Raw genomic sequence first — 18,111 nt, forward strand, 5'->3', positions numbered from 1 at the left:
CACATGTTATTTATGCTAAGCACCTGAATACTATGTATATAATTATACACTGTCGTGTGCACGCTAATTTTTGAGATATATAAATCTGCAAATATGTGTTTGTGAAATAATTCCTAGAAATCGTGTGATATGGCTCAGATGAGTTGATTAAATCACTGGGTTTTTATGGTAAACTACCCAGAGGGTGCTGGTAGATAAGAGTCTAGATCTATGGTAGCACCTTGTATCATTTATGGCAGATCGCAAATATGGAAGCCTTTGAAAATACCTTTTAGGACAGTGAAATCTAACACCTCTCTGGGAAGCGTCAGACATGCCGACTGCAGAGACAGTTATATATGAATGACAAATTCAAGCTGAATAACATCACAAGAATATATCATATCATTTTCTCCAATATCATACTTATACAGGGGCATGTGTGGTATGCAGATGAAGGGGAACTTATGACCCTTTTGTGTGGAGGTAATAATCACGTTTGTACGCCATACTGGTAATAAGTGGGAACAGGGTATTTAAAACCTGACTTAGGTTTTAATGACCTTTGTGGACACAACTCCTAATTTGCAATCCCACAGATCTTAGTTCTGACATAACAGGAAGGGGGGTTGTGCGTACTCCAGCTTGGTTTTAAAACTGCTCTGTGACTCTAAGGATTTGTTCACTTTTGGGAGTCCATCTGATATTGAAGAGTGTCCCATTTTTCCTGCTTCTCCCAGCACCAGAAACTTGATTATATGTGAGTTATCAATTCTTTGTTTTATCCTTTATTTTTTAGTAAGAAACTTTTGTATTATATTTGTATGCCTTTTTATTAAATGTTTTATCTTAAGCATTGTGGATGTATTTTCCAAAAATAAATTACCCTTTATAAGTTCAAGTCTCTGTGTTCTTACAAATTCATGCAACAGTTTGGTCAAGATGCTACATAATTGAAATGAGGTGAACATTTGTGGTTTATGTGAACTCTGATTAAAGTAAATTGTGCTAGATTAATTATAGGGAGAACCTAAGGCTTCCTAAATAAGAGTGTCAGCTCTTCATAAAAAAAATCCTTGGTGGTGGCATAGTTGGTACGGCAAAGCTAGTGTGTGGCATAGATAGGGAAGGATTTTATCATTTCACACAGACTAGGTGGTTGTTTATTGGCTCGCCCTGTGTCACACATGCGTCATGTAGGCTCAGGTGAGTGTTGTTGGTGACACACGCACATTATATAAAAATATATTATATATATATATATATGTATATATATATATATATATAATATAAATGCTTAGTGGCGTGTGTTAGTCTGTCTGTGTGCGTGTGTGGAAAAAATAAAACCAAGCTGCAGCGCCACCTGCTGGGCGGAGTTATACACTGACCTACTAAATTCTTTGTGTGTGTGGAAAAAAAATTCAGAAAGGGCTGAAATTTGGTATACTAAGATGTTTTTAATTTGTTAATTTAATTTGTAAATTGTTAAAAGTGTTTATAAAGATTTAAAAAAAATATATATATATTTCTTGAAGGAGAAGTGACAGTTGGGAGTGGTTGGTGGTTGCCGGGGGTGACAGTGGGGAGTGGTTGGTGGTTGCCGGGGGTGACAGAGTAAGAGGAGTGTGATACTCAGGACCGCTGAGAGAGATCCCTGTGTCTGGATAGACATCTGGATAGATGTGGCGATGAAAATGAAGGATGAGGTGATGGAGAAGAATGATGAGGTGGTGACATGTGGACAAAACCACGTTAAAAAAGGGCGCTTGCGTCGGGAAGTATCGCTCTTCCCCTGAGGAGGCCTGGGATATGGCCCAAATGCATGACAAGAACCTTTTTAACACCTTAAGTAGCTTGATTTGACTAGAATGCAAGAGTATCATGCACGGGTTAACTTGTATGTATATGTATATATATATATATATATATATATATATATATATATATATATATACAATTAGTGAGGATACCAGGTTTAATGTAACCTTCTGCACCACACATATGGCCTACCCAGTACCTACCAAAGGTCCACAATCACCCAGGCAAATATCCAACATAATGCAAATAAGTGTATTTAACAAAAGGGTAGCATAAAAGAACAATAAACATATTTAAATAATAACTTGCAACAAATAACACTGCAGTCTGGCATAGACAACATACCGGGTATAATAAAAACACCACACCAGTATCCTTTTTACTTTCAGGGACTGCTGCCTCTCTCCTTTAAGACTGCCAGCAAACATAGTGGCCTTAAGTAACTGTCACTCCGCTTTTGGTGGACACACAGCTCCCCAAGACCTGGAGTGGTAAATCTGGTCAACAGCAGTACTCCAAGGTCCGATTGTCCCTTTCCTGGACCACACCTCATGTGTGATACTTTGCAGCTCTACCCAGCTCGTCTGCCCGGGACCGGGTGATACCACCGCTTGCCACCAAATGTGAGGATAGCGGGTTTAACATAACCTTCTGCGCCGCACAGCTGGCCTACTCGGTACCTATCCAAGGTTCAAAATCAACATCAGTACTCCAAGGACCGATGGTCCCTTTCCTGTCAGGGGCAGAGATTAATATATCTCACCGCTAGCCTGACCTCAGCTATCACATTGTAGTGAATGTCGATTTGCTGTCCTCTCTAGATGTCTTTTAAGCCCAGAAATTACCTCATAAGCAATTCCAGGACCGGCCTGATTGGTCCTTTTTTGTGTGTTTACCTTTTCACAGGTAAACATACAAACAAGGAGATAGCAGATGAGTAACTTTTGATTTAATTAGGAACAGGTATTGTTATGTGGCTATACAGCAGAGTTTGTGTAAACGGGAAAGATCATACTCCAGACACACTTACATTTAAATACACAATGCCATCCTCTGTAATTAAACATAGAGCTCTGCCTGTGGACCCATTTCGTATGCTAGCACATAGACCCACTACTAAACAGAGATAAGAGACCCCCTGGTGTTCTGTACATTCATACATACATACTTTTTGCCTAGACTGAGACAATGGACTAGTCTGCATGCTAACGATACAAGCTGGCAGTTATTTTAACCATTTTCAAAATAGAATATACACAAGCTTAAATATGACTGACAAATATTGGGGAGCCAGAGAGCTAGAAAAAGTAATATGTCTTATAGTCCGCAGTCACCTCCTTTCCCCACATTCCTTCCCCACTTTTTTAGCCCTTGTTCCAGGATGGCTGTGGTATGCCACAAGCAAACTTCCTCCCCCAAGTCCAAAGTCTCTGGCCTAAGTCACAGAACTGAACCGCTGGGGTGTCACCTTGGTCCAGGGGGATTGTGGGCCTCAATCTATTGTTTCTGAGTTCCCCACCGGTGTCCCAGGGAGTAGGGCCAAGATTGGACAAGCATCAAGAGAAACAGTACATCTCAATATGTCCGGTGGCACTACACAAGCCTCAGCCAGTGCAGTCACTGTGCAGCACTGGGGCAAACTCCAAAAGCACCATTCCTTTCTCCACTGGTCTGTGTTCACGGAACTCCCAACCCCCAGCAAATCTATATGGGGAAAACAGAGTTACTGCACAGCATTCTCCACTTGCCCTTCCCACCCAATAAGTCCTGGTTGGCTGCAGCGGAGTAAACAGACCCGAGGGTCCTGTAGTTATCTCTCCCCCCCTCAAAAGCCAAGTTTCCAATGTTTAAAGTTAAAACATTGAGCGGTTGCAGTCGACTGCCATCCAAGAAATCTGAGTCTGAGTTCTCCTTCTCAAAACATCCAAAATAATCTAGAACAAGAGTTGGGGTACATAGGCGCTTCTCACTGCCCGTACCTGCCTCCATCGCCTCTGACGCATCTGGAGGGAGCATTTCCTCCACAGAGGGAGGATTAACTGGACTGGGGAAACTAATGCGAAATCCTGGATGCAACTCTGTTGGAATCTTGGTTGCAGTACCTAGATTTACAGCAGGCTGCAGGGAGGTTACAGTATCACTCCAACTCTCTTTCCGCCAATGTAACACATTCTCTGGCCCGGCGACGACAATATGCTGAGCCTCCTCTGTTCTTATCCCTGCCAGCCTAACTTCACTAGGGACCTTCCCCGGCTGAACATGCTGGACAGCCGCAGATGTCAGGGCAAGAACAGGCTCCAATACTTTGTTTGTGAACGTACTAACCTCCTCCTGGAAATCTTCCACGGTTTCTGACAAGGTGGCTTCTTCCCAAAATGACAGAAGCGTTTGCAAGTGACAACTCCTGATGTCCACATAATCAGGGCAAGTGTTCCCTCCTGTTTCCATACTGTCCACTCTGTGTCCTTCTCCCTTGGAAGGTAGGGTTTTCAGTATGTGTAACCTGGCATTCACCTGTTCAATGCTTTCCAACCCCAGTGTAACATTCAAGGCAGCTGGTGGTTGGAATTCACTTGCCAAGCCCTCACCCTCCAAGTCTGGAAATGGCCAGTCATAACACAGCTCAGGCTGCTCACTGAGCATTTCGCTGTGACCTTTCCCCATGAAGAGAGCAGAGATAGCAGGTGTCGCTTCCTATCATCCACCTGGTCGAGGTCAGCCTCCTCTCCCTGTTGCCCTGGAACCTCTGAACAATGCGCTCAAATCTCTTGGCCCAATTGTAACATCTCATGGGCTGTCCACTCCAGCGCCTTCTTCCACTCAGGCAGTTTCACCATATGCAGGGCTCTGGCCTCTCCCTAACATTTCGCAAACACATCAAACAGAAGTCCCAATTTTTCCTGCTTGTGAACTCCTTTCCAGATGTTGACCTCATTCCAGACCATGTAGATGCGCTCCCAGGGCGAACACACACATTCATCTCTGGGGGATAGCGGCAGCTCTGGGTCCTGGGAGTATAATGGGCTGCCCCCATCTATGTTGGTTCTTGCACTGTTACTGCTATGGCCCTTCCCCTCTTCTGGGCCATCTTTTATGGTGGGGCTGGGACACGCAAATCTCAAGGCCTTGGCCCAAAATCTCACGCTGTTGGCTGGGTGCATGGACCCACTGCCAGGCTGCTCTGTAGTTGGACCGTAGCTCCAACCTACTGCAGGCGTCACACTTCCTCAGTGGGCCTGCTACCCACTCTCATACACGGTGGGGCTGGGACCCACTGCACGCAATCTTCTCCAAGGGCTTCCGGGCCTTGAACAATATCTGCGGCAGGGTTCTGTCCTGCTCTCACTTCTCTTAGTAGCTCTGGGAGGGCATGCGGAAATTACTCCAGCAGAAAAAATAGCATTTAATTGTGCCTCCCTGAAGCCCCTGTGTTGGGTGCTCCACCGTGGGGTTCTGTCCCGCTCTTTCTGCCGGGGCCACTTCGCTGTGCGCTCCCAGTCTTCTCACTCAGGTAATATTTCACTATTCTTGGAGGCCACTGTTACTCCCCGACGAACACCTGGCCTGCACTCTCTTCACTTTGACTTGCAGGGTGTACCAACCCTCGCCAAGCCTGCACTTAGATGGATCACCATTACCCATCTAGCCCCGTGTCTTTTCCCTGGGAACACGGTCCCACACTCAGTACTGCCAGTAGGCGCTCGCACCCTCACCGTGCCAGTAATTTTCTCACCCTGGATTACGCCCAAGTGCCACACTTATCTCGCATCTAGGCGGACCGTAATCCTAGCGTCTTGCTGAGGTCACCTGTCTGTGATCCTCCTTATGGGACACTTCCCACTATTCTGTACTGCCCAAAGGGGGAACGCACCGACCCCGAGCCAGTACCCTTGTTGCTATTGGATCCTTTTGCAGCTCCCAACTACTGGTAACTGGTACCCAAGCAACAATGCCACAGACTGTAGTGTGCAGGGTTGGTGCTTTGGATATTCGCAGAGCCCTGGACCACACCTCATGTGTGATACTTTGCAGCTCTACCCAGCTCGTCTGCCCGGGACCGGGTGATACCACCGCTTGCCACCAAATGTGAGGATAGCGGGTTTAACATAACCTTCTGCGCCGCACAGCTGGCCTACTCGGTACCTATCCAAGGTTCAAAATCAACATCAGTACTCCAAGGACCGATGGTCCCTTTCCTGTCAGGGGCAGAGATTAATATATCTCGACGCCAGCCTGACCTCAGCTATCACTTTGGAGTGAATGCCGATTTGCTGTCCTCTCTAGGTGTCTTTTAAGCCCAGAAATTACCTCATAAGCCTTTCCAGGACCGGCCTGATTGGTCCTTTTTGTGTGTTTACCTTTTCACAGGTAAACATACAGACAAGGAGATAGCAGATGAGTAACTTTTGATTTAATTAGGAACAGGTATTGTTATGTGGCTATACAGCAGAGTTTGTGTAAACAAAAAAGATCACACTCCAGACACACTTACATTTAAATACACAATGCCGGCCTCTGTAATTAAATATAGAGCTCTGCCTGTGGACCCATTTCTTATGCTAGCACAAATAGACCCACTACTCAACAAAGATAAGAGCTCCTGGTGTTCTGTACATTCATACATACATACTTTTTGCCTAGACTGAGACAATGGACTGCTAATGATACAAGCTCACAGTTATTTTAACTACTTTCAAAATACAATATACACAAGCATAAATATGACTGACAAATATGGGGGAACCAGAGGGCTAGAAAAAGTATATATTTTATAGTCCGCAGTCACCTCCTTTCCCCACACTTGGCATTGAAATTGGGATTGCGAGGCTTGCATACAGCTGCTCGGCCATTCCATTAAACTTCCGACGCACAGATTTTGTGCTTACATTAATGCCAGTGGATGTTTGGAAGCCTTTAGATATGGAATCAGCAGAGGCTTGGCGACTTTTATGCACCATGCACCTTAGCAGTCGTTGACCCGCTTTGTGATTTTACGTGGTCTTCCACTTCGTGGCTGAGTTGCTGTTGTTCCTAAATGTTTCCACTTTCTAATAATATGACTTACAGTTGACTGTGGAATATCCAGCAGGGATGAAATTTCATGAACCATCTTATTGCAAAGGTGGCATCCTATCACAGTACCACGCTTGAAGTCACTGAACGCTTCAAAATGGCTCATTTTGCATCACAAATGCTTGCAAATGGAGACTGCGTAGCTAGATGCTTGATTTTATACACCTCTAGCAAAGGGTCTGATTGAAATGCCTCAATTCAATAAGTAACACGTGTGGCCAATTACTTTGGTCCATATAGTGTATATAATCTTTCATTTATAAGACGCCTCAAAAGGTCTGCGGTTGGGGTACATCATTCCGATGACTACCTTTCCGATGAGTTATACCGACAGTAATACGGTGGTCGCTATAAATCCAACTTTCAGGAAATGCAGACTTACCTAATAACTGATATAGAATATTCCTGACACCAGTGGTATAAAGCGCGACACCCTAAAATGCTATCAGTCTAATTTGCATCACTTAAAATGGCAACATTCACATTGGCACTATTAAGAAGGCAATACGAGGACCTGGTAACTGTTTAAAGTACAAACCTTATTTAAATAAGCTGCCGGGACATTGCCCCCTTAATACTGCCAATGTGAATGTCGCCATTTTACGTGATGCAAATTAGACTGACAGCATTTTATGGTGTTGTGCTTTATACCACTGGTGACGGAAATATTCTTTATCACTTTTTAGGTACGTCTGCATTTCCTGAAAGTCGGACTTATAGCAATCAGCATATTGCTGTCACTATAACTCGTCAGAATGGTGGTCATCGTAATGACGACTACCACCAAGGTTTGCAGTGCCCTACAAGACATTACATACTAAATGAAAAGCAAAAGAATACAAAGGCCAGACATACTGATTAAATAAAACAGTCCTCAGAATCTCCAGATGATTTTATAGTCTTTTGATGTACCAGTACCAAAGGCTTCACTCATCATCCTCTCAGACCCGAAGAACAAAAATGGACTAATGAATATATAAATATATTTTTATATTTAATGTGTGCACAATAAGATCATAAAAAGAATGACTCATCTTGAACATCAATTTGTCTATACACATGTAGGGGCGTTCAGACGCGGCTCTCATTTCGATCAAAGGTGGATCACTTCATGTGTACAGAATTCTCCTAATACCTCAATAAGTCTTTGTCATTTTGACAAAGGCTTTAATTCCTCAGGGAATCAGTCTAGCTAGATTGGCCATCTATGTGGAAGTATTTCTAAGTCCCACAAGTCATTTAATAGTTCTGATTGGTCCAAATTGTCACTCATGCATGAAATACTTATATATGTATCTCATATTAAGAGACATATAGAAATTAATCTTCTTTTTGGTTGATATTAATAGATGAAAATATGGAAAATCTATGATTTGTTATAATACAATTTGTATTTAATGTAAAGTAAAATAGGTATATAAAATTCTGTGAGACCTAGCCTTAGATGATATGCATTGGTCCTCACACAGTCTGGAGACACCAGGAAGCTTCCATAGACAGGAAGGGGGTCTTGCATTTCAAGCTGGAACACAACAAGAAAGAAGACTAACACAACTACATGTATACAGATGGATCAATGTTTAAATTGTCTGTTTTTTTATTTAAGTGTTTGTATACATATTAAATATTCAATTTTACATTTAAACATTGATCATTTTTAGCTAGTTTTGGGTCCAAAAAGATGAAGAGAAAAGTCATTCAGACTGTAACATCAAAAGACCATCAAATCCTCTAGGGATGTTAAGGTGGCCTGTCTTGCAAACAATTCAAAGCGTAAGAGCAAATTTGTTTTTAGAGCAGGGCAGGAAATGAGGTACTAGCCACCAAGAAGTATGGTTGTTTTGTATTTTGTTTTTGGAACCTAAACCTTCCTAAATCAGCACTGCATGTATATCACATGGTTTATCAAAGAGAGTAGAGGTCGCAGATAGTGTTTTTATTTATTTTTTCATAGCTTAGCACTGTTTGTAACACACTATAGTAAATATAAAATATAATTTCTGCCTCATATCTGTTAGTAATTAAGTGTATAATGTTTTGAAACTATTTGCAAATAAATCTTTCTGAAACATTCCTTGCAAAAATGTAAATTTAAAACAATGTTTGTAATTCAATTTCTTAACATCTATCAATGTTCAGAACTGTACAAATGGATGCTCAAGTGTTCAGCGATGAAGAGTACTCTAAAATATATCAGGATCATATGTGCCCTGCTTCCAAAAATGTTCTGAAAGTTGTTTTAAACTACTTGGAAGAGAAGGTAAGTAAATAAGTGTCGAAAATGTGCTGTGCATAAAGAAATCATAAACACATGCAATAGGTTTTGGGGACTGTAGTGCATTTAATTTTTGTGTCCCTGGCAATGTTCCATTTAATTGTCTTCCCATCTAATGTTCAAATTGATGAAGTGTCAAAATATCCTTCTTAAAGTGTTGGAATATATTATTTTTATTTTTTTTGTTTGCAATAGATTACATGCTTGCTGGTATGAAAATAATATTGTGTGTGGGTAGGGTATATGGGTTATATAGGGCTGCTATGTATTCTAGGGCTATAAATAAAATATATTTTTGGGGAATAGTAAGGTTATATTGTGAGGCTATTACAGTAACTATGGGGGTTGAATGGGTCTACTAGTATAATATTGGGACTATTAATATAATGTTGTGAGGATATTAATATAATGAGGTTGCTGGTGGGGCTATTAAATGTAATGTGGAGTAAATATGGCCTAGTTGGCGGGAAGGAGGCCAGTTTAAATTTGATTGCTGTAATTTTAATGTTGCAATTAGTTGGTGGGAGGTCTCAAGTGTTTACTCGCCTTTTCAGTAGGTAAATAGTACCTATCTGTTTTCCAAATAATGACAATTGAGAATAGTATAGGAGCAAATGTGAGCAGGGGAGAGCATGGTGTCACATCATCATTATCATTATCCTTTATTGATATAGCGCCACTAATTCTGCAGCGCTGTACAGAGAACTCTCTCAGTCCCTGCCCCATTGGAGCGTACAGTTTAAATTCCCTAACACACAGGCAGACAGAAATACAGTCTAGGGTCAATTTGATAGCAGCCATTTAACCTAGTAGTATGTTTTTTGATTGTGGGAGGAAAACAGAGCACCCACACAAAAGGAGAGAATATACAAACTACCCACAGATAAGGCCATGGTTAGAAATCAAAGTCATGACCAATCCAATTTGCTTACAAAAGTTTCATTCACACATTAACGGACAGCAATTCACAAATCTTACATGACTACTACTAATTAGTTGAAAACAGTAAAATGTGTATTTTTTACTTATCAGGCTATTTAGAATTCTGAAATGTATTTTGCAAGAAGTCTCTCCTAGTCCAGTTCTTCCATTGGCTAGCTTGTCTAGTTTGATTGGTATAGGGCATGTTTAACACTATAGGCTGGTGAAGTCTCAATCTGCCTGTTGCTCTCTTTGGTAAGCCCTTATTTGTATGTGATCTGTCCCTGAAAAAAAATATTAAAACCTACTGATTGCTGATGGAAGGCTAAGAAAGCTGGTTAATATATGGCTCAATATAACTTAGCTCTAATAGCTATGAGGTGAAATGTCTAGTTTAGTATGCTTATCATATTAAGATCAAATAGAAAATAGCCAATCCAAAATCATTTGGTTGATATTAATATATTAAAAAAGGGACAATCTATGCTTTATTATAATATTTGTGATTAATTTAAATAAAAATATGTATAGAAAAATCTATGAGGTCTAGCCTGTGCTGAAACACATTGATACTCACACAGTCTTGAGACACTAGGAAGCTTCCATAGGTAGGAAGGGGTCTTGTTTTTCATGCTGGAACACAAGAAGAAAGAACAGTGAGAGTCGCATTTGTTCTATTAATTAGTGTGTTTTTAGACGAGTGGTCTTAACTCTAATTAGAGATCTTACTCACAATAAGGATGGATGGATAACTTTTATTTTTCCTTTAGAAGGGGAAGACCTTTGGACTGGTAGTAGATGCTGGCTGTGGAACAGGGAGATCAACCCGACCACTGGCAGAATATTTCAGCAAAGTGATTGGAATAGACATTAGTGAGAGTCAGATAATCGTAGCAAAAAGATCTACACCACAGGAGAATGTTATTTACCAGTGAGTAGTCTTATATTCTAAGAATATTTGTTGCCAATGCCATGAACATCTATGCAAGTGTCTCTATAACTTCATCATCATCATCATTTATTTATATTGCGCCAACATATTCCGTAGCACTTTACAATTGGGGACAAACATAGTAAACTAATAAACAAATTGGGTAAAACAGACAAAGAGGTGAGAAGACCCTGCTCGCAAGCTTACAATCTATTAGATAATGGGAGTTTGACACATGAGGCTAAGGCTAAGTCTACATTTTGCATTTCAGCCCAGTCAGGCTGCAAAGGTAAAAGTGACCCATAAGCTAAATGTTAAATATCATTCTACAGCACCTCTGTGCCATGGGATCCATCCCTAAAAATATATGTAGTCACAAAAACAATTTGGGGTGCTTTTGTTACTTCTCCCCCATATGGCTGAAAAAAGTCCTGTATAGACATAGTTTGTGGCTTTGTCAAAAAAAAGAGAATAGAAAAGAAAATGTGCTAATTGAGGCACTCAGCGATCTCTTTATAATAACATATTAAATTCTTTATTAGTTAATTTAAAATGAAAAATTATTCCCTACTCATACGATAGCAAAATATTTAAAACCAATGAGTGATAATTAAAGTGTAAAAGTGAATTAAAAATAGCAAAAATTGCTATGCCTCGCTACTATATATAACCTGATTATATATAATAAGCTGAAATGCTTTCAAAAATTAATTATGTTAGGAGAAAAACAATTTTTCACATCTTTTGTATTCACATTAAAATTAATTTTATTGTGAATAATTTAATAATTAGAAATTCTCACCTTTTCGTATGTTAATATATGTCTGTATTCAATCTTTATAATTGGGATTGAATTAATATTATTATATATATATATATATATATATATATATATATATATATATATATATATATAAAATATTGTAATTTTAGAATAATTGTCCTCAATGACGCGTTTCTTTCTCTGTTTACATGTTAAAGCCTGGAGGAGTGATCTACCAATGGTCAACTCCGAGTGGTGGATTAATTCTAATCTCATTGAAAGGATAGGTGGAAGATGAAGTCAATCATATCAGATAACATAACATCTGGCTCCCCCTATCCGAGGCTGACACGTCATGTAATTGGGCGTGATTTCTGCCTCGTTTCTGGTTGCCTTGAAAAAGCGAGTAGTGAAACGCGCGTTGGCGTTCGCCTCACTACTGAATTTAATCACTCCACCAAGAATTACTAACTTTAATAATAATAATTAGTGTTAGCGCTATTTCTGACTAAGATCTATATGCTAGCGTATGTATGGTTAGGCATCTTTTATGATTGAGTCAAAGTGATAGTAATTTTTCAGTTATATGAGGCATCCTATTCAGGGTATACCAAGTACTGACATAGAACTATTAGAAAGGAAGCCATTACAATAAAAAATCTGGATAACCTATCACGATCATTATAACAAAATTAGATAAAACCTGCTATATCCGAAAAGTTAGCTTGCAATGGAGTGATTCATTTAATTATATATGAGTAAACAATATCAAGTGATACAATTTCAGTAATAATTGAGTTATATTTAGTAGCAAGGCATAGCAAATTTTGCTATTTTTAATTCTCTTTTGCACTTTAATTATCACTTATTGCTTTTAAATATTTCGCTATCGTATCAGTAGGGAATAATTTTTAATTTTAAATTAACTAATAAAGAATTAATATTTTATTATAAAGAGATTGCTGGGTGCCTCAGTTAGCACATTTTCTTTTCATTTCTCTTTTTTTTGACAATAAGTACCTTCATGTGTGAGTGCACCATCCGAAAGTAACATTATGGGAAAAAAATGAACCCTTATAAATAATTAAGAGATTGGAATAGCGATTACCTGGTGCAGTGGTATTCCTTTTTGAATTATAGTTTGTGGATTTGACAGTACAAATATTTGGGGATTTTCAAACACACATAGAGCCGGCTCCTATGTCTGTAGTCAGGGCTGGTGCGAGCATATCTGCGCATCACTGCAAAAAATACATTTTTACCATCATTTTTTTTATAAATTATTTGTTCATTCAATAATGTTTTTCTTTTAATGCAAATTTTCAAAAAAAATGTAATAAAGAGAATAATACAGATAAATACATTAAACAGTGAACATTTATTGCTATATGAATAATAGAAATGAAGAATATGTATTCTTTGTAATAACATTTTATGTCTTTGGCAAATAAGTTTGGTGAGAAGTATAGAAGAGAAAAAAATGTGCCCCCTCTTCATCATACTTTTTCTCCTCCATTACACTTTCTCCTTCATGCAACCTTTATCAATCTGTGCCCACTCCATCACACTGTGCTCCTGTCATCACTTGTGCCCCATCTCTTCTTTACTTACCTGTATATTACTTTCTTTTCTTCTGTCTTCTTCTCTTCTGTCTTCTAGCTCCTCTCTGTGCCACTCCTCACTGACTGTGATGCCACGCCTGGCAGTCATTTACGAGGGACGAGGGCACCATCAACAGCATTTTTATTTTATTGGACCAGTGGATTGGACAAGCAGGGAAGGCAGGCAGAGTGGAACACCTCTCAGATTTGGCGCTCCTCCCCCTTGCTTTCCCCATTTATCGTGTTGCGCCGGTCCTGTCTGTGTAATAATGTGTGTACACAGATTGACCACCTTTTCCTTCTCGTTACAGAGTTGCCTCAGTTGAGAAGATGCCTTTGGAAGATGCCTCTGTGGATGTATTAAGTGCAGATTTGGCTGCGCACTTTTTTCCCGTAGACAAATTTGTGCTAGAAGTAGCTCGAGTTCTCAAGAATAGAGGCTGCGTTGCATTGCACTCTTTTATTCCAAAGTTTATTATACAATATAAGAATTATTCACAGACACTAACAAACATTTTTACTGAGGTGAGAATATATTCTGTCTGCATCAATAAGATTATGTGACCCCATAAACTGTATGCAGGGTCTTAGAGCACATATAGAGCCTCATTTAGAGTCGGACACAAAGTCTGTGTAAGAAGTGTAGAAGTGGGAGTGTGCCGCAGCTTGGTAGGGTATTACGAGTTGCAAACAAACCCCAGTTTCGTCCCACTCGTAATACCCTATCTGAAGCTAGCTAACGCTTGCACCACCTAATTCCTGCCGCACAGCTGTAGCCCTTTTTTGATCGTGTGTTGCGTCTGCGCCTCACTGCGACTAGGATGTATTTACATGGTCACGCCTTCACAATTCCGCGTTCCTGCCATTGTCTCGTAGTGAGTCGTAAGCTGTTGCAAAAGTTTATTGCGTCCAAGATGCAGGAGGATTTGGAGCTTTCTGCACATGCGTGGTAGTGTTTCTTGGTTAGATGCGCCTAAATCGGACTTTGCGTCCGACTCTAAATGAGGTCCACAGTGAACAAAAATGTTCAAACAGCAACTTCATATGTTAGACTCCAACTGGACAGAGTAAATTGGGGTTATGGCAGGTAATAAGTGTAAAACATTAAGGGAATCATTGATAATTAGATGCATTTGTGAACCAAAATTATGTTTGGAAAAAATCCTTACGTGTATAGGGTGAGTTGGACGTATCTCAAGAAGTGTCCAGGTCAAAAACAGTAGTATTTACTACAGACATAGATCAGACCGTGGTTCCCCCAGTACCAGCATGTTCTGGCAGCCATGGGCAAGCTGGTGCTTGTGATACTACATGCACCAGCATGTCCAGACTATTTATGGCAGCGCAGACTTGCTAGGACCTCCAGTTAACCAATGTAAAATAATGTCTAATTCATTTATTTTACACATTTAATACCCCACACCCACCACCCAGGGTGTGGGAAGATCCCTAGTGATGTTAGCACAGGGCTGATTACCACTATGGAGGGGGCTTGCTGTTTGTCCCCCTGATTTTCCTCTGACTAGCACTAGGGTTAATTTGACTGGGGATGGGGGCGGAGGGGGGTTAGCTTTCTCTTTTAAATTTATTAATTTATTTATATCACTGTTTACTGTCGGTGGTTCATTTTAATGCTAGCATTGTGACTGTTGGCAATCACATTGCCAATATTTAATACATATAGGTATTTTCTCTATGTCGGTATTTAGACTGTTTATTAGTTATTTCCGTCTCTATTTTCACTATCGGAAATTTGTACCCAACCCGATCAGGCACACAAATATGTATACTTATATCTAAAGATAGCGTAGGGATGTGACTTTGCAGTGTTCGTAGTATATGATAAAGTCACAATATAATAATGTAATGAAGTGTTATAAAGCCAAGAGAAAATATTGTCAGCAATTATGAATAAATGCATCAGAAATATGTGAACATGTCCTCACTGTACTCAGTCTCTGCTTGCCCTCCCCTGCACTTCCCCATTCTCCATTTCCAGTTATCCACACTCAGATAAAGGGTCACAAGTTAACAATATACAAAAATCTACACACGAATGAATGTGTACACCTTTTTGTGCACACGCACAGTATGGCAGGGCTTATCTTATGTCTAATAAATTGATCAACATCCAGCTCTAAATGAACCCCTTCAATAATATAATAAGTGCTTTAGGAGAGTTGATGATATCAGTGCAGTCATGATTGTATATGAATATGTAATAACAGTTGTGTGCTGTGACTTGAAATAGTCCATTGCCTTTATATGTATATTTTTATATATTATTTTACAGAAGACTCATGAATAATACAATAAATGCTGCAAAATCTGTTGATTAAGCACAACCTTATAGTATGGTGTGTGTTTTGACTAGTTTGCCTTTTAAAGTATCTAAATATAGAGTCCTAAAATTTTATACATTGAAGGCATACAAAGGTACAATAATAACAATAATAATAATAATAATAACAACAATAATTGATACTGGACAAAGATAATGGTCACCTCCAATTTCTTGGATTTAAATTTCCATTTAATGAAAACTTGATAATCACTCATTTAACAATATTGTTTTTAACAGGCCTTTGACAGCCTTTGCTATCGAGATGAACACTGTAACATTATGAAATCTGAATATCAAGAAATATTTGATGCCTTGCCATTTGCTGACAAGCGAAGGTAAGACTGTATTATAAATATCTTCAATTTTTGCAAAAAATATACACCAGAGAAGTTGCTGATAGGGACATGCTATAAACTGCCAGATATTAATATAGTTGAGGAAGCCCAACTTCTACAACAAATTGAAAAGGCTACACGACTAGGTCAAGTTATAATTATTATAATTTTGATTTTCTGGACATTGATTGGAGAACTGAGACTTGTGGTACAGCTAGGGACAACAGGTGTCTGAGCATGCTAAAAGACCATTGCATGTCCCAAATAGTAGAGGGACCAACTGGAATACACCTGACATAGTAATAACATAAAATGTAGACATCATATCAAATATTCAAGTAAAGGAGCACTTGGGAAACAGTGATTATAATATGGTTTTATTTGAAATTTGTTTCCAGAAACAACAGTACGAGGGATCAACTAGGACTTTAAACTTTAGAAAGACCAATTTTAATATCCAGAAGGAGTTTGTAAAGTGCATAGACTGGGACACAGTTTTTGAAGAAAAAAACCCAGAAGAAAAGTGGTTGTCTTTAAAATGTCTTTGGAAAAATGTACATATACACTCATAAGTTAATTCCTATGGGAAAAAAATGTAAAAGAATTAAGTCTAAACCAATGTGGCTAAATAAAAAGGTAAGGAAAGAAATGTAAAGAAAGAAGCGTGCATTAAATTGTTTGAGTCTGAGGGGACGGAGGAGTCCTTCAGTATCTACAAGTTGGACACCTTTGTAATAAATCATGCAAAAAGAAAATCAGATTTGCTAAATTAGAAAATTAAAAACAAGTTAAAAAAAGTTTTTGGGTTTGTCTTACTTTCTTTTTCAAGTATACAAATGGCAGAAGGAATAAGAAAGACAATACAGGACCCTTAAGAAGTGAGATGGGTGGAATAATTAATGATAATAAGGAAAAAGCACTTTCTTTTCTACAGTATTTACTAGAGAAGAGCAAATTGTAGGAATAATATATAAAAATAGAAATGCAACCGTACCAGTAATTAATACTTGACTGACAAAGGAAGAAGTCCCAAGGTGACTGAATAAAGTAATGATAAATAAATCTCCAGGTCCAGGTGGCATACACCCAAGGGTCCTTATGGAGCTAAACTCAGAAATAGCTAGATTGCTATTCTTAATTTTCATATATTCAATTTTATCTGGCTCAGTACAGAGGGATTGGTGAAAAGCAAATATGGCGCCATTGTTTAAAAAGGAAATGAGATCACAAGCAGGGAATTATTGACCTGTAAGTCTTACATTAATAGTGAGGAAACTACTGGAAGGTATATTAAGGGACAGTATTATGGATTATTTGGTGCGCAATAAGATTATTAGTGGGAATCAGCATGGATTTGTGAGGGATAGGTCATGTCAAACTAATCTAATTACCGTATATACTCGAGTATAAGTCGACCCGAATATAAGCCGAGGCACCTAATTTTGCCCCAAAAAACTGGGAAAACTTATTGACTCGAGTATAAGCCTAGGGTGGGAAATGAAGCAGCTACTGATCAATACATGCTGAAATTATGTTATTAAATAGAAAGCATACTTGTTTTCTGTTTTGAAATTATTTATCCCTGTGTATTTATCTACCTATAAAAGTATATACTTAGCCACTTCATTTTGTTCAGCTTTTGTCAAGTAAACATTTGTATATTTAACAAACACAAACAGGAGTTGAGCGCAAGTGGCTGAGTGTGACAATGGTCATTTCTTGTCGGCACAATTATCGCAGGAACACACTGTGCCGCTTTCTGCCATCTATATTGCTTTTTCCACTTGTGATTGACTGTTTAAAAAGAAGAAAATTAAAAAGGAAACATTCCAGTTTGGAATAAAAGAGGATGGGAAACTATTATGAAGTTCTTATTTTCTATGCTTACACCTTAGTAAAAAGAAAATCACACAAAAACTATTTATAGCCACACAACCCAAAAATAATGCAATTGTTTTGTCAAATTATATGCTGTAAATGCAAATGATACAAACACAGATGCAGAGGTTTATTATTATAAATAAAAATTAATAATAAAAAAAAATAAGGCGCCACTAGGTGTCCGTAGCAC

General features: G+C 38.9%; 2 protein-coding genes across 2 annotated transcripts in view; both read left to right on the forward strand.

Moving 5' to 3' along the window:
- The window catches only part of LOC142159293 (putative methyltransferase DDB_G0268948), a 196,753-nt gene that overhangs the window by 101,343 nt on the left and 77,299 nt on the right, over positions 1-18,111 (forward strand). The window lies entirely within an intron of this gene.
- Positions 1-18,111, forward strand: part of LOC142159292 (putative methyltransferase DDB_G0268948) — a 72,971-nt gene that overhangs the window by 28,356 nt on the left and 26,504 nt on the right. The window contains exons 2-5 of the mRNA XM_075214052.1: positions 9,010-9,130; positions 10,837-10,997; positions 13,673-13,886; positions 15,943-16,040. Of these exons, the coding sequence (XP_075070153.1) occupies positions 9,020-9,130; positions 10,837-10,997; positions 13,673-13,886; positions 15,943-16,040 (584 nt within the window). The 5' untranslated portion in view covers positions 9,010-9,019. The remainder of the gene's footprint in view (positions 1-9,009; positions 9,131-10,836; positions 10,998-13,672; positions 13,887-15,942; positions 16,041-18,111) is intronic.

Source organism: Mixophyes fleayi, chromosome 5 (assembly GCF_038048845.1).
Source record: "Mixophyes fleayi isolate aMixFle1 chromosome 5, aMixFle1.hap1, whole genome shotgun sequence".
Classification (NCBI taxonomy): Eukaryota; Metazoa; Chordata; class Amphibia; order Anura; family Limnodynastidae; genus Mixophyes; species Mixophyes fleayi.